Source organism: Chamaea fasciata, unplaced genomic scaffold (assembly GCF_029207755.1).
Source record: "Chamaea fasciata isolate MVZ Bird 193981 ecotype frontalis unplaced genomic scaffold, bChaFas1.0.hap1 SCAF_7, whole genome shotgun sequence".
NCBI classification, from domain to species: Eukaryota; Metazoa; Chordata; class Aves; order Passeriformes; family Sylviidae; genus Chamaea; species Chamaea fasciata.
The window spans coordinates 40,836,649-40,853,799 of NW_027094092.1; the positions used below are offsets into that span (position 1 = coordinate 40,836,649).

General features: G+C 46.2%; 1 protein-coding gene across 1 annotated transcript; it reads right to left on the bottom strand.

Moving 5' to 3' along the window:
• Positions 1 to 393: 393 nt before the first annotated feature.
• Positions 394 to 3,940, bottom strand: IRF2BPL (interferon regulatory factor 2 binding protein like). The gene has a single exon (XM_066188553.1). The coding sequence runs from the start codon at positions 3,347 to 3,349 to the stop codon at positions 1,136 to 1,138; it is 2,214 nt and encodes a 737-aa protein (XP_066044650.1). The 5' UTR covers positions 3,350 to 3,940; the 3' UTR covers positions 394 to 1,135.
• Between the last annotated feature and the right edge of the window lie 13,211 nt (positions 3,941 to 17,151).

Sequence of the window (17,151 nt, forward strand, 5' to 3'; positions counted from 1 at the left end):
GCTTCGTTTTAAATCTCAAGCCTTATTAAATTGCGCAGGCAATGTATGCATCCTGTATTGCAAACAGCTTGCAGCTGGAGAGCTGGTGGGGGGGAGGAGAAGGGAGGAGGAAATGAGATGCAGGAACAGTAAATAGAAAATGCTTAGTCAGCAACCGTTACTGCAACATTAAAGGTGAAATGTAAATAGGCACAATGCCAAGATTTAAGTAAGTTTGATAACACCATCAACATCATCATCTTACTACATATAAGTGAAAATGTGCATACAAGTGCCACAATTACCACAACGAACTGCAGACTCTTGGTATAATGGAGACCTTTAAAAAGGCAACATGGCTTGCGCATACTGCCTAAGCTTAAGAGAAAAATAAAACTTGCTACTCAAGAAGTATTAATATCAATTGAATTTATTACAATTTACTAAGCTCCAAGGCACATTACAGTGTTCTGTTAACTACAGAAATGTATAAAGGACAAACAGAGCATGTTTCTCATGTACAGCTTTTTGCTCTACTGTTCAAAAGCATCCGTGCATCAATAAAAGCAAAAACAAAAAACACATGAAGATTAAAAACGTTCAGATCAATAGAAACAAACTGAAACATTTTCCTTACAAACTTGCAACAAAAACCCTCCCCCCACAGCCACCCCACCGTTTTGCAACAAAAAACCAAAAACAAACAAACAAACAAAAAAAAAAAGTGAAAGACTAACACTCAGGGCTTGTAAAACGTAAGCTGTCACCATTTTTGTAGCAATTTTTAGGCATCAACACTGGCCTTGGCAAAAAAAAAATTTTTTTTGTCTTTTGTGTTTTTCTTCTTCTTTCAGAGAAGTGCATACATTTACAAAAATACACACCAGCAGCAGGTAATCGCTAAGGGCTATTAACTTTGTACCTAGCCAACACACTGCCAAAGAAATGAGAACAGGTATTATGTAGTAACCAAACAATATTATATTCTGTTTAACAAAAACCAGCTCTATCCTTCAAATGAAGAAGAGTACATACCTTTGTTTCAAAATATAGAAACATACGACGAAAATAATGTCTATACATAAGACTAACTTTTGCAGTTTGTTATATTCACAATTCTACATCTTCAGGAGTCTGAAGGGATTGGATTTCTTATTCAAGGGTCTCTCTCCTTTTTCACTTTAACGTCCCCAGCTAAAATGGTCGCGATCTCGCCCTGCATAAATGCCCAAGGCACATTGGAACCGACTAGGGGGCATTTCTCTCCACTGGGGCAGTAGACTTCGCCAGTCGCCCCTTGGGCCTTGATGCTCTCTCTGGAACAAGGGAAGCAGAACTTGTGGCTGGGCACAGAGGGGCACTGAACAAAGTGGGTGTCCTCCAAGCGTTCGTGGCAAATGGTGCAGCACAGAGGCCCACTGTTGGCCATGGGGGAGTCCGGAATGTTTTGGGGGTGCACTTGGTCCATGGCGGGGTGGGTGCTGGGGGGAGGAGGGGCCACTTGCAGATTCATGTCCCCGTTGCGGGAGGCCAGACGGCGCTGGCCCGGCACCGAGGCCGGCGACACGGGGCTGCTGCTGTTCCTGCGGGTGGACGTGGTGGAGTGCACCGAGCTGCCGTCCTTGGGCGAGTGGGCATTGCCCAGTGTGTCGGCCACAGACATGAGCGCGGCCATGGGGGACTGTCCGTTCTGGGGGGCGGACTCGGGTGGCGTGGTCCGGTTGGAGTGAGGCCCGAGGGGCGGCGGCGGCGGGGGGCCCCCGCCGTGCACCGCCCCGAAGCCCCCGGCCGACATGGTGAGCTTGAGCGCTTCGCTCTGGCTGGCCATCCACTGCTGCCGCTGTTGCTCGTCGCTGAGCTTCAGAGCCCCTTCGGCCGAGTCCGAGGGCTCAGGAGAGGCTTTCCTCTTGCGCATCGCCCCGCCGCCGCCGCCGCCGCCGCCACCGCCAGGTCCCCTAGAGGCGGCGGCCGTGCCCTGCGCCCCGCCGGCCCCGGCCCCCGGCCGCGGGAGACTCACCAGCGCCGTGGGCAGCATGGGGCAGCTGGCGTCCAGGTAGGGCTGCGGCAGCATGTCGGCGCCCACCAGCTCCTTGAAGAAGCGCACAGACTCGGGCAGCAGGTCCCCCAGGAGCCGCCAGTCGCCAGAGCCATGCTTCTTCTCGTACTCCAGGTACTTGAAGCCCGAGGAGAGGCCGCGGCCGAAGTCCTTCATACAGTCCTGGTACATCTGCTTGGCCACGCCGGAGGCGCTGGAGAAGACGGTGCCGGAGCCGCTGGGGTACTCGATGAAGAGCTTCAGCTCATAGTCCATGCCCGGCTTGGAGACGGCGTCGAAGGCAAAGACGCGGCCCAGCAAGGCGTGATCCTTCTTGAAGCGCACCTCGTAGGGAGTGCAGCCGGCCAGAGTGAGCAGCGTGTCCCGCACGATCTTGGGCTTGCTGGCCCACTCCTCGGCCCGATTCCTCAAACTCTCGCTGAGCTCGGCCAGCGCCTCCGCGTTGCGCTGCTTCTCCTTCAGCTCCCGCTCCTGGTCGCTGCTGGATACCGAGCCCGGCCGCTTGCCGCAGGCCTCGGAGGACGAGCCACCGCCTCCCCCGGCACCGCCGCCGCAGGTGCCCCCTTGGGAAGAGGCGGAGGGAGCGGGGGGACCCCCGCCGCCGCGGCCGCTCAGGCCCCCGTGCGGCGGAGGCAGCGCCACGCCGGAGGCGGCGGGGCCGTTCAGCAGCGTCTGCGGCAGCAGGTTGGGGGGCACGTTCATCTGAGCGCCGGCGGCCCCCGGGGGCAGCCCAGACACGAGCCCCCCGTGTGCCCCGCGACGGGAGGAAGAAGAGGAGGAGGAGGAGTTGGGGCTCTGCCGGTTCAGCTCCGGCGGCCCGTCCTCAGGCGGCTTGGGGAAGCCATTGGGCCCCCCCAGCCCGTTGGGCAGGCGGGCGCCATGGCCGCTGCCCAGGCTGCCCGGCGGCGGCGGGTACTCGAAGCGGCTGCGCTGCTCCGCCGCGGCGGCGCTGAGCCCGTAGCGGTCCAGGCTGGATTGGGTCAGCCCCGCCGAGGCCGCCTTGGAGGTGGCATCCACATGGTTGAGCTGCTGCTGGGCTGCCGCCGCCGCCGCTTCTTTGGCGGAGAGCGTCACTGCCTTCACGCCGACCGGCGGCGGGGGGCCCGGGGAACGACCGTCCTGGAAGCAGCCGTGCGCCCGCTTCAACTGCCGGGCCGTCTCGATCACGAACTCGATGCGGTCGGCGCCCTCGTAATTAACGCAGCCTCGGCAGACGGGCTCCGTGAAGTCCCAGATCATGGCCCAGGGCATGCGGGGCAGATCGCAAAGGTAGCATGACTGCCTCCGCGACGAGGACACCTGCGCGGCGGACATGGTGCTGCTGGCTGGGGAGTTGCTGCCGCTGCCGCCGGGGTAGGGGCTGGTTCAGTCTTCCCCCCCGGGCTGCCGGGGGGGTGGCTCTCCGTACCTGATCCTGTTGCCCGTTTCAGCAAGGGGGGATCGTCCGCTTTTAGTTCGCTCCTGCTCCCGGGATGGCTTCTTCTACCTGGTCCTGCCGCTGCTGCCCCGGTGGGGTGGGAAACGCTTCCACTGCTCCTCCGGGGGGCTGGCTGGGTGGGGGTCGTCTTCTAGCCGCTTCTGTTTCCCTGCGCTCTCTAGCTCTCCGCTTGCTGCTGCTCCTCCTCCGGGAGGAGGCGGAGGTGCACGGAGGAAGATGGGGGGGGTCACCTTCCACCCGCCACGGCTGCCTCGTGAGCTTGCAGTTCGGTACGTGCTGATCCACCGCCGTGAGCAAGACAGGGGCACCCGCACGGAGCTCTTCGGTCCCGGCGGCGGCGGCTTCCCTGAGCGCCAGCGGAGCTGTGGCAGCCCGGGAGCAGCAGCAGCAGCGGCGGCGGCAGCAGCGTGGCGAGCGGCGCCGCCTGCTCCTCACTCACATCCTCGCCGCTGCTCGCAGTCCGAGCGCGGGGTGCTGCGCGCCGCCGCGTGTGGCTGCGCGCCCCCTCCGCCGCGCCGCGCTCCCCCCGCGCCGCGACGCCCCTCCCCTTCTCCGCGCCGTGCTCCCGGCTCGGCTGCACCCGGGCGGGGCCCCGCGTCACCGCCGAGCGCCCGCGCCCCGCTCCCCTCCCCCCGGCCGCCGGCGCGGAGCCCACTTGTTGCGCGGGGCGCGCATGCCCGGCGCGCTGCCCGCGCCCTCCCCGGCGCGGCCGCAGCTGGAGCGCGGCGGGGCGCGGGCAGCCTGTGCCGCCGGCTATGTTTGGAAACTTGAACGCCAGATCGCGCCCTCACCCTCCTCCCTGGCCGCGCTGCCGGCCCCCCGCCGCGGCACCGCGGCCAGGGCGCGCATGCACAGTCGTTGTGGTAGTGGTGGGTGGTGGGGGTTTTTTGGTTGGTTGGTTGGTTTTTTTCCCTGACTGCGCTTTCTAAGTTCAGATGTCTCGCTTTCGGGATTTTGTAAACCCGCGGTTCGCCCCGCTTTGCTTCCGTGACGGCTGCGCGGCTTTCTGCCACCGCGACTGTCGGTGGGATTCCCGTGCGCTCCGGCTGCTGAGGCAAATGGGGGATCCCGCCTTAATATCCGATTTCGTGTTTCTCTTTCAGTGATCCCAGTGACAGAATGACACAGTTTTTGTAAGCCTGTGACTGCATCAGAAGCTCTTCCACTTTTGATTTGTTTAAACCAGCCATGTTTGCCAAGTGTTTAAGGTTGGGCTGGGAAAGATAGTGCTGTGCATTGCTCAAGGGTGTAGGAGAGGCCAGGCAGGTGAGTAATCGCTGTGATCTCATCTCACTAATGCAAAGGGACATAGGATTTCCCCGGCGTTGTGAGAACACACAGCTTTTTTTTTCTTTTTTTTTTTTCCCCCTTCTGTTTCCCCCTTTAAATAGCTAGCTAACATTTGCATAACACTGTTAACAGGCAAATTACTCAAAACAACTTCGGTTCATGCAAATAAGCCGAGAATTCATTTCACTGTGAGGAAAACAAAATAAAACCCCCCGAAGCTTGCCTTCTCCCGCCCGCGATCCCCGAAGTTGCCCGCTCCCCGCCCGGCCCCGCGGCCACGCCGGTGCCCGTGCTGGCCAGGAGGGGCTCTGCAGAACCCGCTTTTGCTCTCGTTGCACTCGGCGGCTGTTTTTGCAAACATCGACATCGCTGCCTGCGTCCAAACAATAATAAACCGTCTCCGCGGGGACGCGGTTCGGCCGGGACCCGGCGCGGTGCGCTGCGGGCGGCCACCGGCATCGCGTCACTGGCGCGCAGCCGGGCGCACGGTGCCCGCGGAGACAGTGCGCAGCGGGGGAGGGCCGGGGGGGGGAAGCGCTTGCACGCTCGGCGAACGCGGAACCTCTCCCAGCTGGGCTGTGTTGGATGGATTTCTTTCTTTCAGTACCTCTTCCTGATTCCTTTGTTGCTAGAAACGCCGAAAACCCCGTCCGCTGCAGGTTTCCCTCTGTGCTTTAAAAGGACTTAGTGTTTCTATGGCGAGGTGCCACGGCTCCCTTTCACCGGCACGCTCAGCAGCCGTGCAGCACCGACGGGAAAAGATACCTTCTATTCGATTAATAACGTTTTGGAACTCACGACAACCCCCCCCCCCCTCTTTTCTTTAAATATTTCATATCACCAATGCGTGTAATTTCCATTGTTAGTTGTCTAAAGCATTTTTATATGTGTCTGGTTCTAATCTATAAAGCTGGCAAATGAGTTTGATTATATATGTGTGGAATTATTTTATAGAGAAGGCTTAATGAAATACGTTGAAGTTACAGAAATGGTAGGAGCAGATAAAATACAGTTAGAAAATCAATTGTGATAAAGTGACGCTTCTTCAGGGGAAGCTTGTAGAAGCAGTAAGTAGAGATAGAAAAGTCTTCGAATTATGTGAGTCTCCTGTATGCAAATTGAATGAAGAAGATGCGCTAAAGGGGAGTGGATTTCACACTTAGAAATTTCACACCTAAACTGTGGACATCACAGAAGCTTCACAGAAGTATGGCAGATGAGAGCTGGTCAAAGTAAAAGTCCTTGCTTCCAGCCACCGTGATTTAGTGATGGCTGCAGGATTTCTACATTAATATGTCTTTACTTGACTAAACAAGCATGTGTTCCCTCTGATTCATACTGGAATGTCAGCTCCTTTCCTCTCCTTTTACTGCCTCATGTTGACCTTCATATGAAGAGCAGAACTGGGCTGTGGTAAAAAGTCAGCCTCTGCTTTAAAAACTCGGGTTGAGAGAGCTGAAGATTTCCCTTCATTCTGCATGTCTGGGAATGTAGAACTGCAGCACATCCTGACTGTATTTCAGTCCCCGGGTTACACAAATCCAACACATGACAAAGCACTCCATGTGCTTGAACTACCCCTCACCCTGGATCCTCGCTCCACTGAATCCTCCTGCAAGAAAGCCCTTTTTTGGTAAACTCGCCTCACAGGAACAGACTTCTTGGCTCACAAGAGCAGTCTTATAGTGGGTGTAAACAATAATCACCTTAGATATAATCTAGCCTCAGAAAACCATTTACAGGTGCTGTCAACTCCCTTTATAGTTTGTGAATAGAAAAAGAGAGAGATTAGCATCTGTGACCCGACCGAACAGCCTTTACTCTTACTTGCAGGATACACAGTTGCGGAAATATGTTTGTCTTTCCGTAATGATTAAACTTTGATTTAAACTTTGGTCATGGGCACGTACCGTGCCATTACGCAAGCAGCACTTAAGGATGAAGTGTCAGCATAGCAACAATATGGCCAGCAGCAGCAGTGATCTCTGCAAAGCTGATTGATGAAGAGAACTGCAATGTAAATGCAAATAAATGCCACGCTGTGGCACCTTCACAGGGAACGACTTGTCAGTATCAATCTAATCTGTGTAGGGAAAAATAGATTGAACGGTGGCAATGAAACAAGCTTCCCATCTATGGCAGCACTGTCCTTGCGAGGGTAGCAGCAAGATTTCCTGCTCACCTTCTGCCTTTTCTCTTTGCCATGAGAGTGACGGGACAGGAGCAATCCAGATCGGTCTTGCTGGATTTATACTAAACACGTCTGGTGTTTATTTATCTCTGAAATAATCCAGGGATTAATATTACTTTTGGAGGAGGCAAAGAGGAAGCCCAAACAATGAATCCATTCAGGTGTCTAATCTGACTAACTGAAAGAAAGAAGTGAGCAAACAAGAAATAGTATAAGAACACCCCAAATAGTAGATTGTTTAGTGAGATGAAGGAGAGTGCAAGGAGGAATGGAGCTGCGGCTGTGAACAATTGTTACCCAGCTACTGCTTCTTGTGCAGGAACACAAGTCAGCATTGTGGGTGCAACGTTAGGGATTCTGCAGAGATTGCCTAAAGTTTATGACTTGCCAGTAGTCTGAAAGGACAAGGACTATAATTTTCACAATCAGAAGTGAAATCTACTAATTTCTTCCTTTCAGTCCTACGATAAATACTGCCATCCGATAATCCCTTTCCCTTTATTCCTACTACCAGCTTTATTTGAAAGTACACACATGCACATATGGGTCTGTGTAACAATAAAACGGCAGGTGAAACATCAATTGAAATGAGGGAATCAAAATGATCATACAAAATACAGCATGCAGGAGCTGGCCACTACCTTTCCTAGTGCCACCAGCAGGTATGGTAAGCAGAGGGTGCAACACACCATGAAGGACAAAGTGACAAAACCCAGGTGGCCTGGCTGCACCCCAGGCACGACTCTGTGCCGCTCCCAGACACGAGCTCCCAAAACACGGGGGTTACTGTTGATCCGGATGAGAGAGGAGTACTGAGGATTATCGATCAGCAGTCCAGTGTGAATTATGCAGAATATAGGACAGCCCCAAAGTTTGCAGGTGATAATAATTAGGAGCCCATGATCTCAGCAGCTTGGAAATGAACACTCTGATCTGGCTCTAAATGCTCACAGCCTGAGAATATGTTTAACTCTTTCCTGCTCGCTTTACAAAGTTTTGGCACTGATCACTGCAGCCGTCACAGCAGCTGGCTCTTCTGCAGGCACTCACCTACAGAAATGGCTCTTTCTTTACTGATCAAAACAGCAGCTACAGCTGGAAAAAAATACAAGAACGAGAAGGGTAGCGCACTTCAGAAAGTGCAATTTACATGGATTTACCTCAGAATAGCAAATAAAATCCGTCACAATCAAATGACTGGCTTCAAAACAATGCAGAGATTAGCAGTGAACAGAGCACTTGGTGGTAAAGAGAGTGTGTTCAGCAAATCAAAACACAAACACTTCAGGAAGAAGTTGCATAATTTTGTCAAATTAAAAGTTAAACAACATTGTCTTCTACTAGAAGCTGCCAGGAAGTGTCAAAACACTCCGTTACAAAGAATGGGAGTAGTTACATGTTTCTGTTTATCGTTTCAGTTCTCATCTCATTATAGTTCTGGTTTTTTCCTACCATTTTCCAGGTAGTGAGCCTTGTTGACATACAGAGCTTATTGCGTTCCCACCTAGGAACTCTTCTTAAGACACATTTCTTAAGGGACGTTGCCTCTCGTTTCCTCTGCTTTTCCTGGTCCCATTTTCACATCGGTGCTGGAGCGCGGAGCCGAGGGCACAGCGGGGCGGGCGCTGCCCTGCCCGCAGCCTGGGCACCCCACGTGTGCAGCCGCGGCAGCTCTCCAAGGCCCCCGACACAGCCTCTCGCTTCTGCCCCGGGAAGCACTGAGGGGTCCCTCTTTGAGACACCACCCCCCCGCCCCCCCCGGCCGATTTTCCTACAGCTGTCTTTAAAGTTTGAAAACCTGCCTAGGAGCCTAGATTTCCACACATTAAGCTTTGCCAAATCTTACAGTGCAAAATAAGACACCTATAATTACTTCTGCTCACTCTGCAAGGGACCAGCGACTGGGCAGTGTGTTTGAGGCTGCGATATGCAGAGCTGGGGCCTCCGCTGTTGTTATTTTTACTTTTTCCTGGACTGTTTTCATCTTACATCCTGTGGACGTAGTAAACAATCAACAACAATGAATCAACTGAATCGGTACATTTTTAAGACTATTCCCACTGAGAGCCACTTGCACTTTCGTGACAGTTAAGAATCTGCCAAATATTAGCTTAGTTACCAGCAAGACAGGCTCCTCCCTCCCTTCACCCCATACACAGATTGTTTATCAAAACGTGCTGCCAAGAAAAATATCCCTGCTTTTGGCCTCCACCACCAGTGATTAATAACACTTGAGAACTGAACAAAACTTTACTGTGTTTTCCAAAAAATAAGGGAGGTGGGAAAGGGGGGAAGAAAAAGGAAAAAGAAAAAAGAAAAAAAGGAAAAAAAAAAGAAAAAAAAAAAGAAAAAAAAAGAAAAAAGAAAGAAAAAAGAAAGAAAAAAGAAAGAAAGAAAAAAAGAAAAAAGGGAAAAAAGAAAAAAAGGAAAAAGGAAAAAGGAAGAAAAAAAGATCAAAGATAAAAGAAAGAAAGAAAGAAAGAAAGAAAGAAAGAAAGAAAGAAAGAAAGAAAGAAAGAAAGAAAGAAAGAAAGAAAGAAAGAAAGAAAGAAAGAAAGAAGAAAGAAAGGAAGAAAGGAAGAAAGGAAGAAAGAGAAAGAATACCCTGACACTATCTTAAGTTATTTCACTTGGCATAACCTCCTTTTCCTCTCTAACTAGGCCATCTGAGAAGACCAAACCCACTTTCTCTCCAAGACCATGTTACAAATGCTGATTAATATTGTTATTGAAAGAAGGATGATATGGACAAAGGAAAATGGTGAGAATAGAAGGGGGGGTGGGTCAGTTTCTTTTATTAGCACATATCAGGATGAGCTAAGGGGAGAAACCAACAGGAAAAAAAAGATCATTTACTTTTTTTTTTTTATAAAGACTGTTGGTAAAATTCCTAAGGGAGACTAAGTGCCAAAATTAACTGTCTTGGTGTATTACTTTTAGACACTACTGCCTGGGTGAATTAAGTCAAATCTTCAAGCAGCAGCCAAAGATAGCTGCAAGCTGAAAAAGAGGCTCTACATTTCCTTGTTTTTTTTGGTGAAACTCACAAATTTGTGGAGATTGTCTTTGCTCCAGGGTTTTTTCATCTCTCTCTCTCTCTCTCTTTTGCATTCTGGGCTATTTTTACTATTTTATATTTGGCATTATAAATGTGTTTTGTAGTGGGAAGTCAAGGTAAGATACAAGCAATTGTTTAGAAAAACAGAAAAGTAAAAAAATGAGAATACATCCTCGTATACCATATCTATTTATGTGTATACATACATGTGAGAGTATTCATATGTATGTAAGTAATATCAGGTATTTTTCATTACTCTGTTCTCCAAAAGATATTATTTAGTAAAAGATAATAAATAGCTCTTGAACAGTGGGATGTAGACGAGTGGGATATAGACTAGTGAAAACAGTTTACTGAAATTAATGACGCTGGATTGAACCAAACCTTCCTCCCTTTGGAATTAGTGCCAGACATAGTTTTCCTGAACCCTGTCCAACTGCCTGAGCGACAGACAATTTTCATTTTATTTGTGCTAAAGGCTTATGACTAGTGCTGGAAAATGAAGCCCTTACCCTTGATCTCAGTGCAGATTAAAAAAAAAAAAAAAAAAAAAAAAAAAAAAAAAAAAAAAAGGCAGAACTGTGCCAATTTGATTCCTCTGCCAATAGAAGCCCTTGTGCTTAGGGTAATGCAAAACAATAAAAAGTTCACATGAAAACTCTCCACTGAAAGAAACCCACCAACAGCCATATATCTCTGCTACACTCATCAGTCAGTTTTTGAGATTCTCACAATGTCATCAAAATGCTGTGGGTAAGGGCAAAAAATAGTTACCAGACAGCAATACTGTTGAATTTTTCTGTTTCACATCTCACTGCTATGTATTTGACAATGACTGCTAAAAAATACTGCATTGTAAATAACCATCCTCTCCCTCCTGCTAACACCAATCTCCCCACATTCAGGTACTGCATGTAGATTTAGGGCTGTGCAGCCCCTGTTGTCTGAGCTAATTCTATTTCTAAGGGATGAAATACACATTTGACATACAGACCCCGAGTTATAAACAGTGACTATACCGTAGTCCTGTCAACCAGTTAATGTCTGATTGCTTTTTCCTAGATTATTAATAAAATTAGAATCCCAAGCAGAAGGCGTTTGCTTTCATTGTACAGTCTGCACTTGTGACATGGTACATGTGGAAAATTTTGAGTGCACTGCAGTGAATGGTCTGGGGGTTAGTTTTTAGCTTCCGCTAAGTACCTGGCAGGCTGCCATGCCGAAGGATTCTGGGAACTGAAAGGCTCCCAAGTACAAACTGCCAGCATTAAGCAGTCCTGACAGCTCTGCTCCTTCCACACTTGGCAGCAGTTCAAAGTGCTCTTTCATTTGAAAGGCTGGAAGGCTGCCATGTGCAATGCAGATTTGCTGTGCCTGCTCTCATAAGGAACTGATAAATGCCGTTGCTGTTGCCATGGGGACAGGAGGCTATCAGAATGGCCTTGTGATCTGCAGCCTCTCAGCTCTGCAGGTTTGGGTTTGGGGTTTTTTTGGGTTTGGGGGTATTTTTTGTTGGGTTGGGGTTTTTTTTGTGTATGTATGGGGTTTGGTGGTGTTTGTTTTTTTTTTTTTTTCCTCTCTGAGATGGTGAAATAAATGTTCTAGAGAAGGTTAACTCTTGAAGGACAGGAAGTGCTGATTTGAAAAGACAGGGTAAGCCTCTGTTCATGGCTTCTTCGAAGTGCTGGGAACAAGATTAACACATACCTGCCAACTGTCCCCATTCGGGAAGGACTGGCCCCAGGGCTGGTGGGGCTTTTTGGGGGGTGGGTTTTGTTTTTGTTTTTTGTTTTGTTTTTGGGGGGTTTGTGTGTGTGTGTTTCTTTGGGTTTTTTTTCTTTTTCTTTGATTTTTTTTTCTTTTTTTTTGAAGGCCAGGAGGGTGGGAGGGAGGAAGTGGGAAGGAAAGACCTCCTTTTCCCCACTCAGTCTCTTCAGATTTCTCTTCTAGCTCACAATCTCCCAACATAATTAAAAGGCCATCCTCTTTCTTCCCCTCAGTATCCCCACATAGTTTTCAGATGCTGTGGAAATGAATTAATTTACCACTGGATGTTGTAGCATGCCCGATGTCTTTAGGTCTTATTAACATCAGTGGACAGCTAGCAGGATTAGACCCATTATGTGCACTCCACGTGTGGTTAGTGTGAGTAAAAAGAATGAACAGTGTGAAATAAGACTGCATGTCTAAGAGCAATCTTAGTGATGATGCAAGCCCTGAGAGTGAATCTTGGCTTGTTCTAGCTCCCAAGATTAAAATAAACACACCCTTGAGCTATGCACAGTTTGAGTGTGTGTATAGATGAGTGTGCATATCTACTTCTGTAAAGGTGTGGAGAAAATTATAGGTAGCAAATATTTTAGTCAGAATTTATATTCATTTCCCTACATTGTCTTTTTTCTTTATTTTTCCACATTATTTCGTTCCATCTCTGCTACAGCAATAGATTTGTCTTCCCTAAAGACATTTTGCTGCAGTCCAGTAAACTGAATTGTGTTTTACCAAGGCAAAGTCTGAGCATGACATCATAGCAGGGAACAATGGAGAGCATCACTGCTCTCCCTGACCATGCAGCAAACTTCAGGGCAGCATTTAAAAGGATCAATATGGGCATGAATCTATGTTTACAGGCACATGTAAAATGCAATATGCATTCAGATTGTTGCACAAAACAGGAAAGACAAAGCAGTAGGGTAATTTTGTTTCTGTACTCAAGCGTTAATAGTCTGAGAACCTTGTTCAAACCTAGGGAAAAAATCCACCACCCCCCACGTGAACAAATCCTTCTCTAAACTTGTGTCACGGCCTTTCAGAACTGTATACTTGTATCTTTCTAATATATGTGAACAGTGTTATATGAAATGAAACAGAATTTCAGAGCCATATTCAACAGATAATCTGATTAACCACCTGCTGGTTAACCTGTAGCTTTTTAAAATTTAACGCCACCACTCTTACTTGACTTTCACTCCACTTTGGTTTTAGTTATTTTTTTACTGTATTCAGTTTTAAAGCTTTTTGGTTGTGAGTGTGTTAATCAAAGATCTGAATGAAGAAAGCAGTCATTTGAAAAACATACAAGAGAGAATTTTTAAGGAGTTACAGGGAAATACACACTGTGTGTGCGCACACAGCACACACACATACCCACACACCTCCTCTACCTTTTTTGAATTCTCTTCTAGCTTATATTTTCAAGCAAATGAAAGCATATGTGATTCTGAATTTTGTATCTGACATCAAATCCTGATGGCTAAAACAATCAACATATTCAAATAAAGATAAAAACTACATGTATACATTTACAAAGCAATTTCAAAATTACAAACAAGCCTGTATTTAACAAGCCTTTGCACCACAATGAGCTAGGCCAAAGGAAATGTTTCCTCCTGACTGCTTGGGATTATGTATATATATATATATATATATATATATATAAATAAATAAATGTGAAGTTAATTGTAATTCTATTGTAATATCTTTACGTGATTCTCTCTGGGTTCTTGCCTATGGTTGTCATGGTAATTTGATAATTCTGGCTTGTTCTCTACACATACTGTTCGTCTCACTGGATTTCCTGATTATTCAGAAAACTCTTTTAAAAAACCCTCTCGTCTCTCTCCCTCTGCCCCCATTCTGGCTCAATCCTGCTTTTTTCATTCATTTAGCATAGAGGAATGTGTACTATTTTGCTACTAATCTGCTAGGGTGAAGTTGTTTGCTCCATTTACCTGAAAAGGGAGATAATGAGTACATATACTAGAGCTCTTCTTAAATTATCTTCCATAGTCTATGATAGGGGATAGAGAGGAAATGTGGAAAGATAACTGCATATAGATTTCTTGTAAAGTACTTGGATCTTAATCCTATAGCTATTATTTAGGGTTTAACTGCTGCATTTCTGACAGCAGAAACATGTATTTAACTGTTGCCTTTTCAAATGTGACAGACACATTTGTACCTAGAGCGAGAGTCAGAATATATTCTCCCTATATGACAGAGTAGAAGCAATATTTTTATTCAGGGGTTCAGGTGACAATTTATGCCAAAAGTAACAAACTGATCCTCCTTTGAATGCACCAGTGAAACTCAAAAGAAAAATGCACACAGCTAAGTAATATTTAGCTCAGGTGTGTTGTTACAAAAGGTTCATATCATTGATATGTGCATATTTTAAAAGTACTCGGCATTAAATTATGTATACAAAATAGATATGTACACATTGTAGATGTATACTTAATATATATGTATGAAGGTACATGAAATTGCTTTTTTGGGGGCCAGGGTTCTTCAGTTCTTCCCCAGACAGCACTGGATAAAAGCCTGGAGTACCATTTGTACCTGTGGTTACTTAAAATAATTAGCTTGAATATTACATCTCATGTTATTACCTTTCGTAGTCCTTGTACATTTGGCCTCTACACTCTTCAAGAAAGGGTATGTATTTTATTTTGCTGGTCAATACCTCATACAACTACAATATAAAATTGTGAGAATCTCAGAGAATTATTTCAAGGCAAGTAATTCACCATCATTATGAGTCATTACTGAAACTATGGTCCAATTTATTACAATTTTGATGCAGTAATTTCCACATTACACTGTCCTTACAATGCATCAATTGAATCTGCAGTGCCTCTGAATTAGAAGTATCTGTATCGACTAGAAGTACCTGTATCAATGAAAGCTACAAATTCTTCTGTGTGGCCTCTTTTGCTTACTTCTTTTTCTCTTTTTAGTACTGTAAAGCACATTTGGGATTTCTTACAAAGTCCTTTTGATGGCAACATGCTGGGGAAGCTGCTAAACTCAGCAAGCAGTCCAGCTGTGGCAGCCCCTCTATCCCAATCTATTGCCATAATCTAGGACATCAGTGACATCATCTGACAGTCTGTGACATCACCCTGTGAATCACAAGACCAGTGAAGGTTGCTGTTGGTGTCACAGGTGGTGTTTGTAATATGAGTGCAATGTTCACACTCGATTTTAGCTGTGAAAAAGCTGTTAAAATAACCCCTTGTACCCAAAAATTTATTTGGAATTTTTTTTCAACTGTACAAATCCCATCTTCTTCTTCTTACTTTGATTTTCAATTTTTTTTGTCAGTAAAATAAAAATGACATATTTTATACAATTCCTATGTACTGCAATAAAGCAGCAATGAACAAATTTTCTCTTACATGCTAAAAACCAAGCTGCTATTCTGTATCTCAGCAGAAAAGATTTCAGTAAGTCACATATAGGACATCTAATGTTAAAATCTTCTTAAATTTACTTTAAATTCCTATTTATTCATGTATTTCTACAATGTAGAGACTGCAGGAACTCAATAGACCATACACTTCATACTTAGTACAAAAATTATGCCCTCTCTTGTCTGAAAAGAAGACTGAGCAGGGCAATGGTCTATTTTACATTCTGCTAAAACCTAATTATTTTTATGAAACATATCCAGTAGCATTTATTATTTGAGCAATCATAAATATTTGCAAAGAAATTATAGTCTTGAAAGCAACCTACATGCTGATACTTTTTTTTCTTTTCCTAGAATGTTGTTTGTTTACATACCTGCTAATTGTTAAATTTCAGTAATCTGTAGTGATCTTACTTTTATTTGTGTAAATTAGTGAAGTCTTTCTGCACAAATTATGAAGGCTTTGCCATGCAATTGTACTAGGCTCAGCTATTTCATTTAAAAGTCAGTGTGCTCCAGTCCAATTTTTTATTACTGTTATCTTTAGTTCTGTGAAGCCTTGGAACATTTCCCAGTCTGGATCTACAGAAAGTTTCCCAGGAAAAGGTATAAAGAGCCTGTGTTCTGCTTTACTCTGCAGTGCCTATGTGCTTTTGGTGAGCTAGGTCTTTGAAGACCCAGCCCATGCATGAAGTCCAATCAGGCTGAAAAATTTAGCAATTGAGATATTTTACAATCCAACATCTCTTTTAAACAAAGGTGTGGTTTAGCAGGACTGGCTGCTTCTGACTGCTTTCAGCCTCTTATTATTGCAGCTGCTATGATGTAAGTCTGAGTATGGTAGAGCTAAAGTAGCTGGGGCTCAGGGAGAAATGCTGAGAACAGCTGTTTTACTGTAAACATTAACAAGGGTTTGACTTCATTTGCAAGCTGGGAGCATTCACAGTTTCTGCACAAAATAATACTTCAGGAATATGTTCTAGATGTTCACAGCACACACAAAAAAAATTATCCCTTCTATATATTACTGCAGCTTTGAAAGAAGCAAATTCTCTACAGAGAGCTGCATTCCATTAAAATCAACAGGGAATTTTTCACATTAATACACAGCTTCACACACATGATACAGACATACACACAAGGAAAGAAGCAATATTTATCTGCTTTAGCCATTTCTAAAGCTCCTATCACATTAGTATCTAAGTGCCAATTAGATACCAAAAATACTCAGTTGTAGCAGACACTGATGTCTGCTGATTATTACAGAGCTACAAACAGAATTCTATCCAAGAGGGCAGAGAGGGATTTGAATGCTTTTCCCTTTGCTCGGTGCTGCAATTCATGGATGTTAGGAAACAAATTTCAGACCTCATTTCCCTCATTACATTCTTGAGGCTGCTTTATTCTGAAGCAAATGAAAAATCTCAGACAAAGTGACCTTTGCAGGGAGCAGGGGACATTCACTGACATCACATGCATCTGCATATGCACACAGAGGCATATGGGCCAGATCCTCCAGACACTGAAAGCTGTTTTTTTGCCACATTATCACTGCAATGGAGTCTGTGAGGCAGCTCAGCCAGCTATTTGCGCATCAGCCAGTGCAGATATGATAATGCCTCAGCTGGTTTGCAGCCACTGCAGAGACTGCAATGGCTCTTCCTTTCCTGAGTCCTTGTGAAAGGCATACAGTTTAGAAATGGCTAGGCCAAGCCTATTTCTCATGGATTCCCAGTTACCAGAGTAGTTTCTTGGGTACAGTGGTAGCCCCTGTAAAATTCAGTAGCTCTGGTGGTGTTAGATTTTACACAAGGGACCACACTGGCAGGGAGACAGCCCGAGGATGATGTAAGGATGGCTTAAAGCTGCATTTTCACCATCCTCTCTGAAGCGTGCCAAGAACTGCTTGGCCAAAGCTTGGAGCCTGGGCAACAGTCCCTACTTA

What these genes read in the sequence shown, in the direction of transcription:
- IRF2BPL (XM_066188553.1), bottom strand. Translation starts at nt 3,349, where the DNA reads ATGTCCGCCGCGCAGGTGTCCTCGTCGCGGAGGCAGTCATGCTACCTT.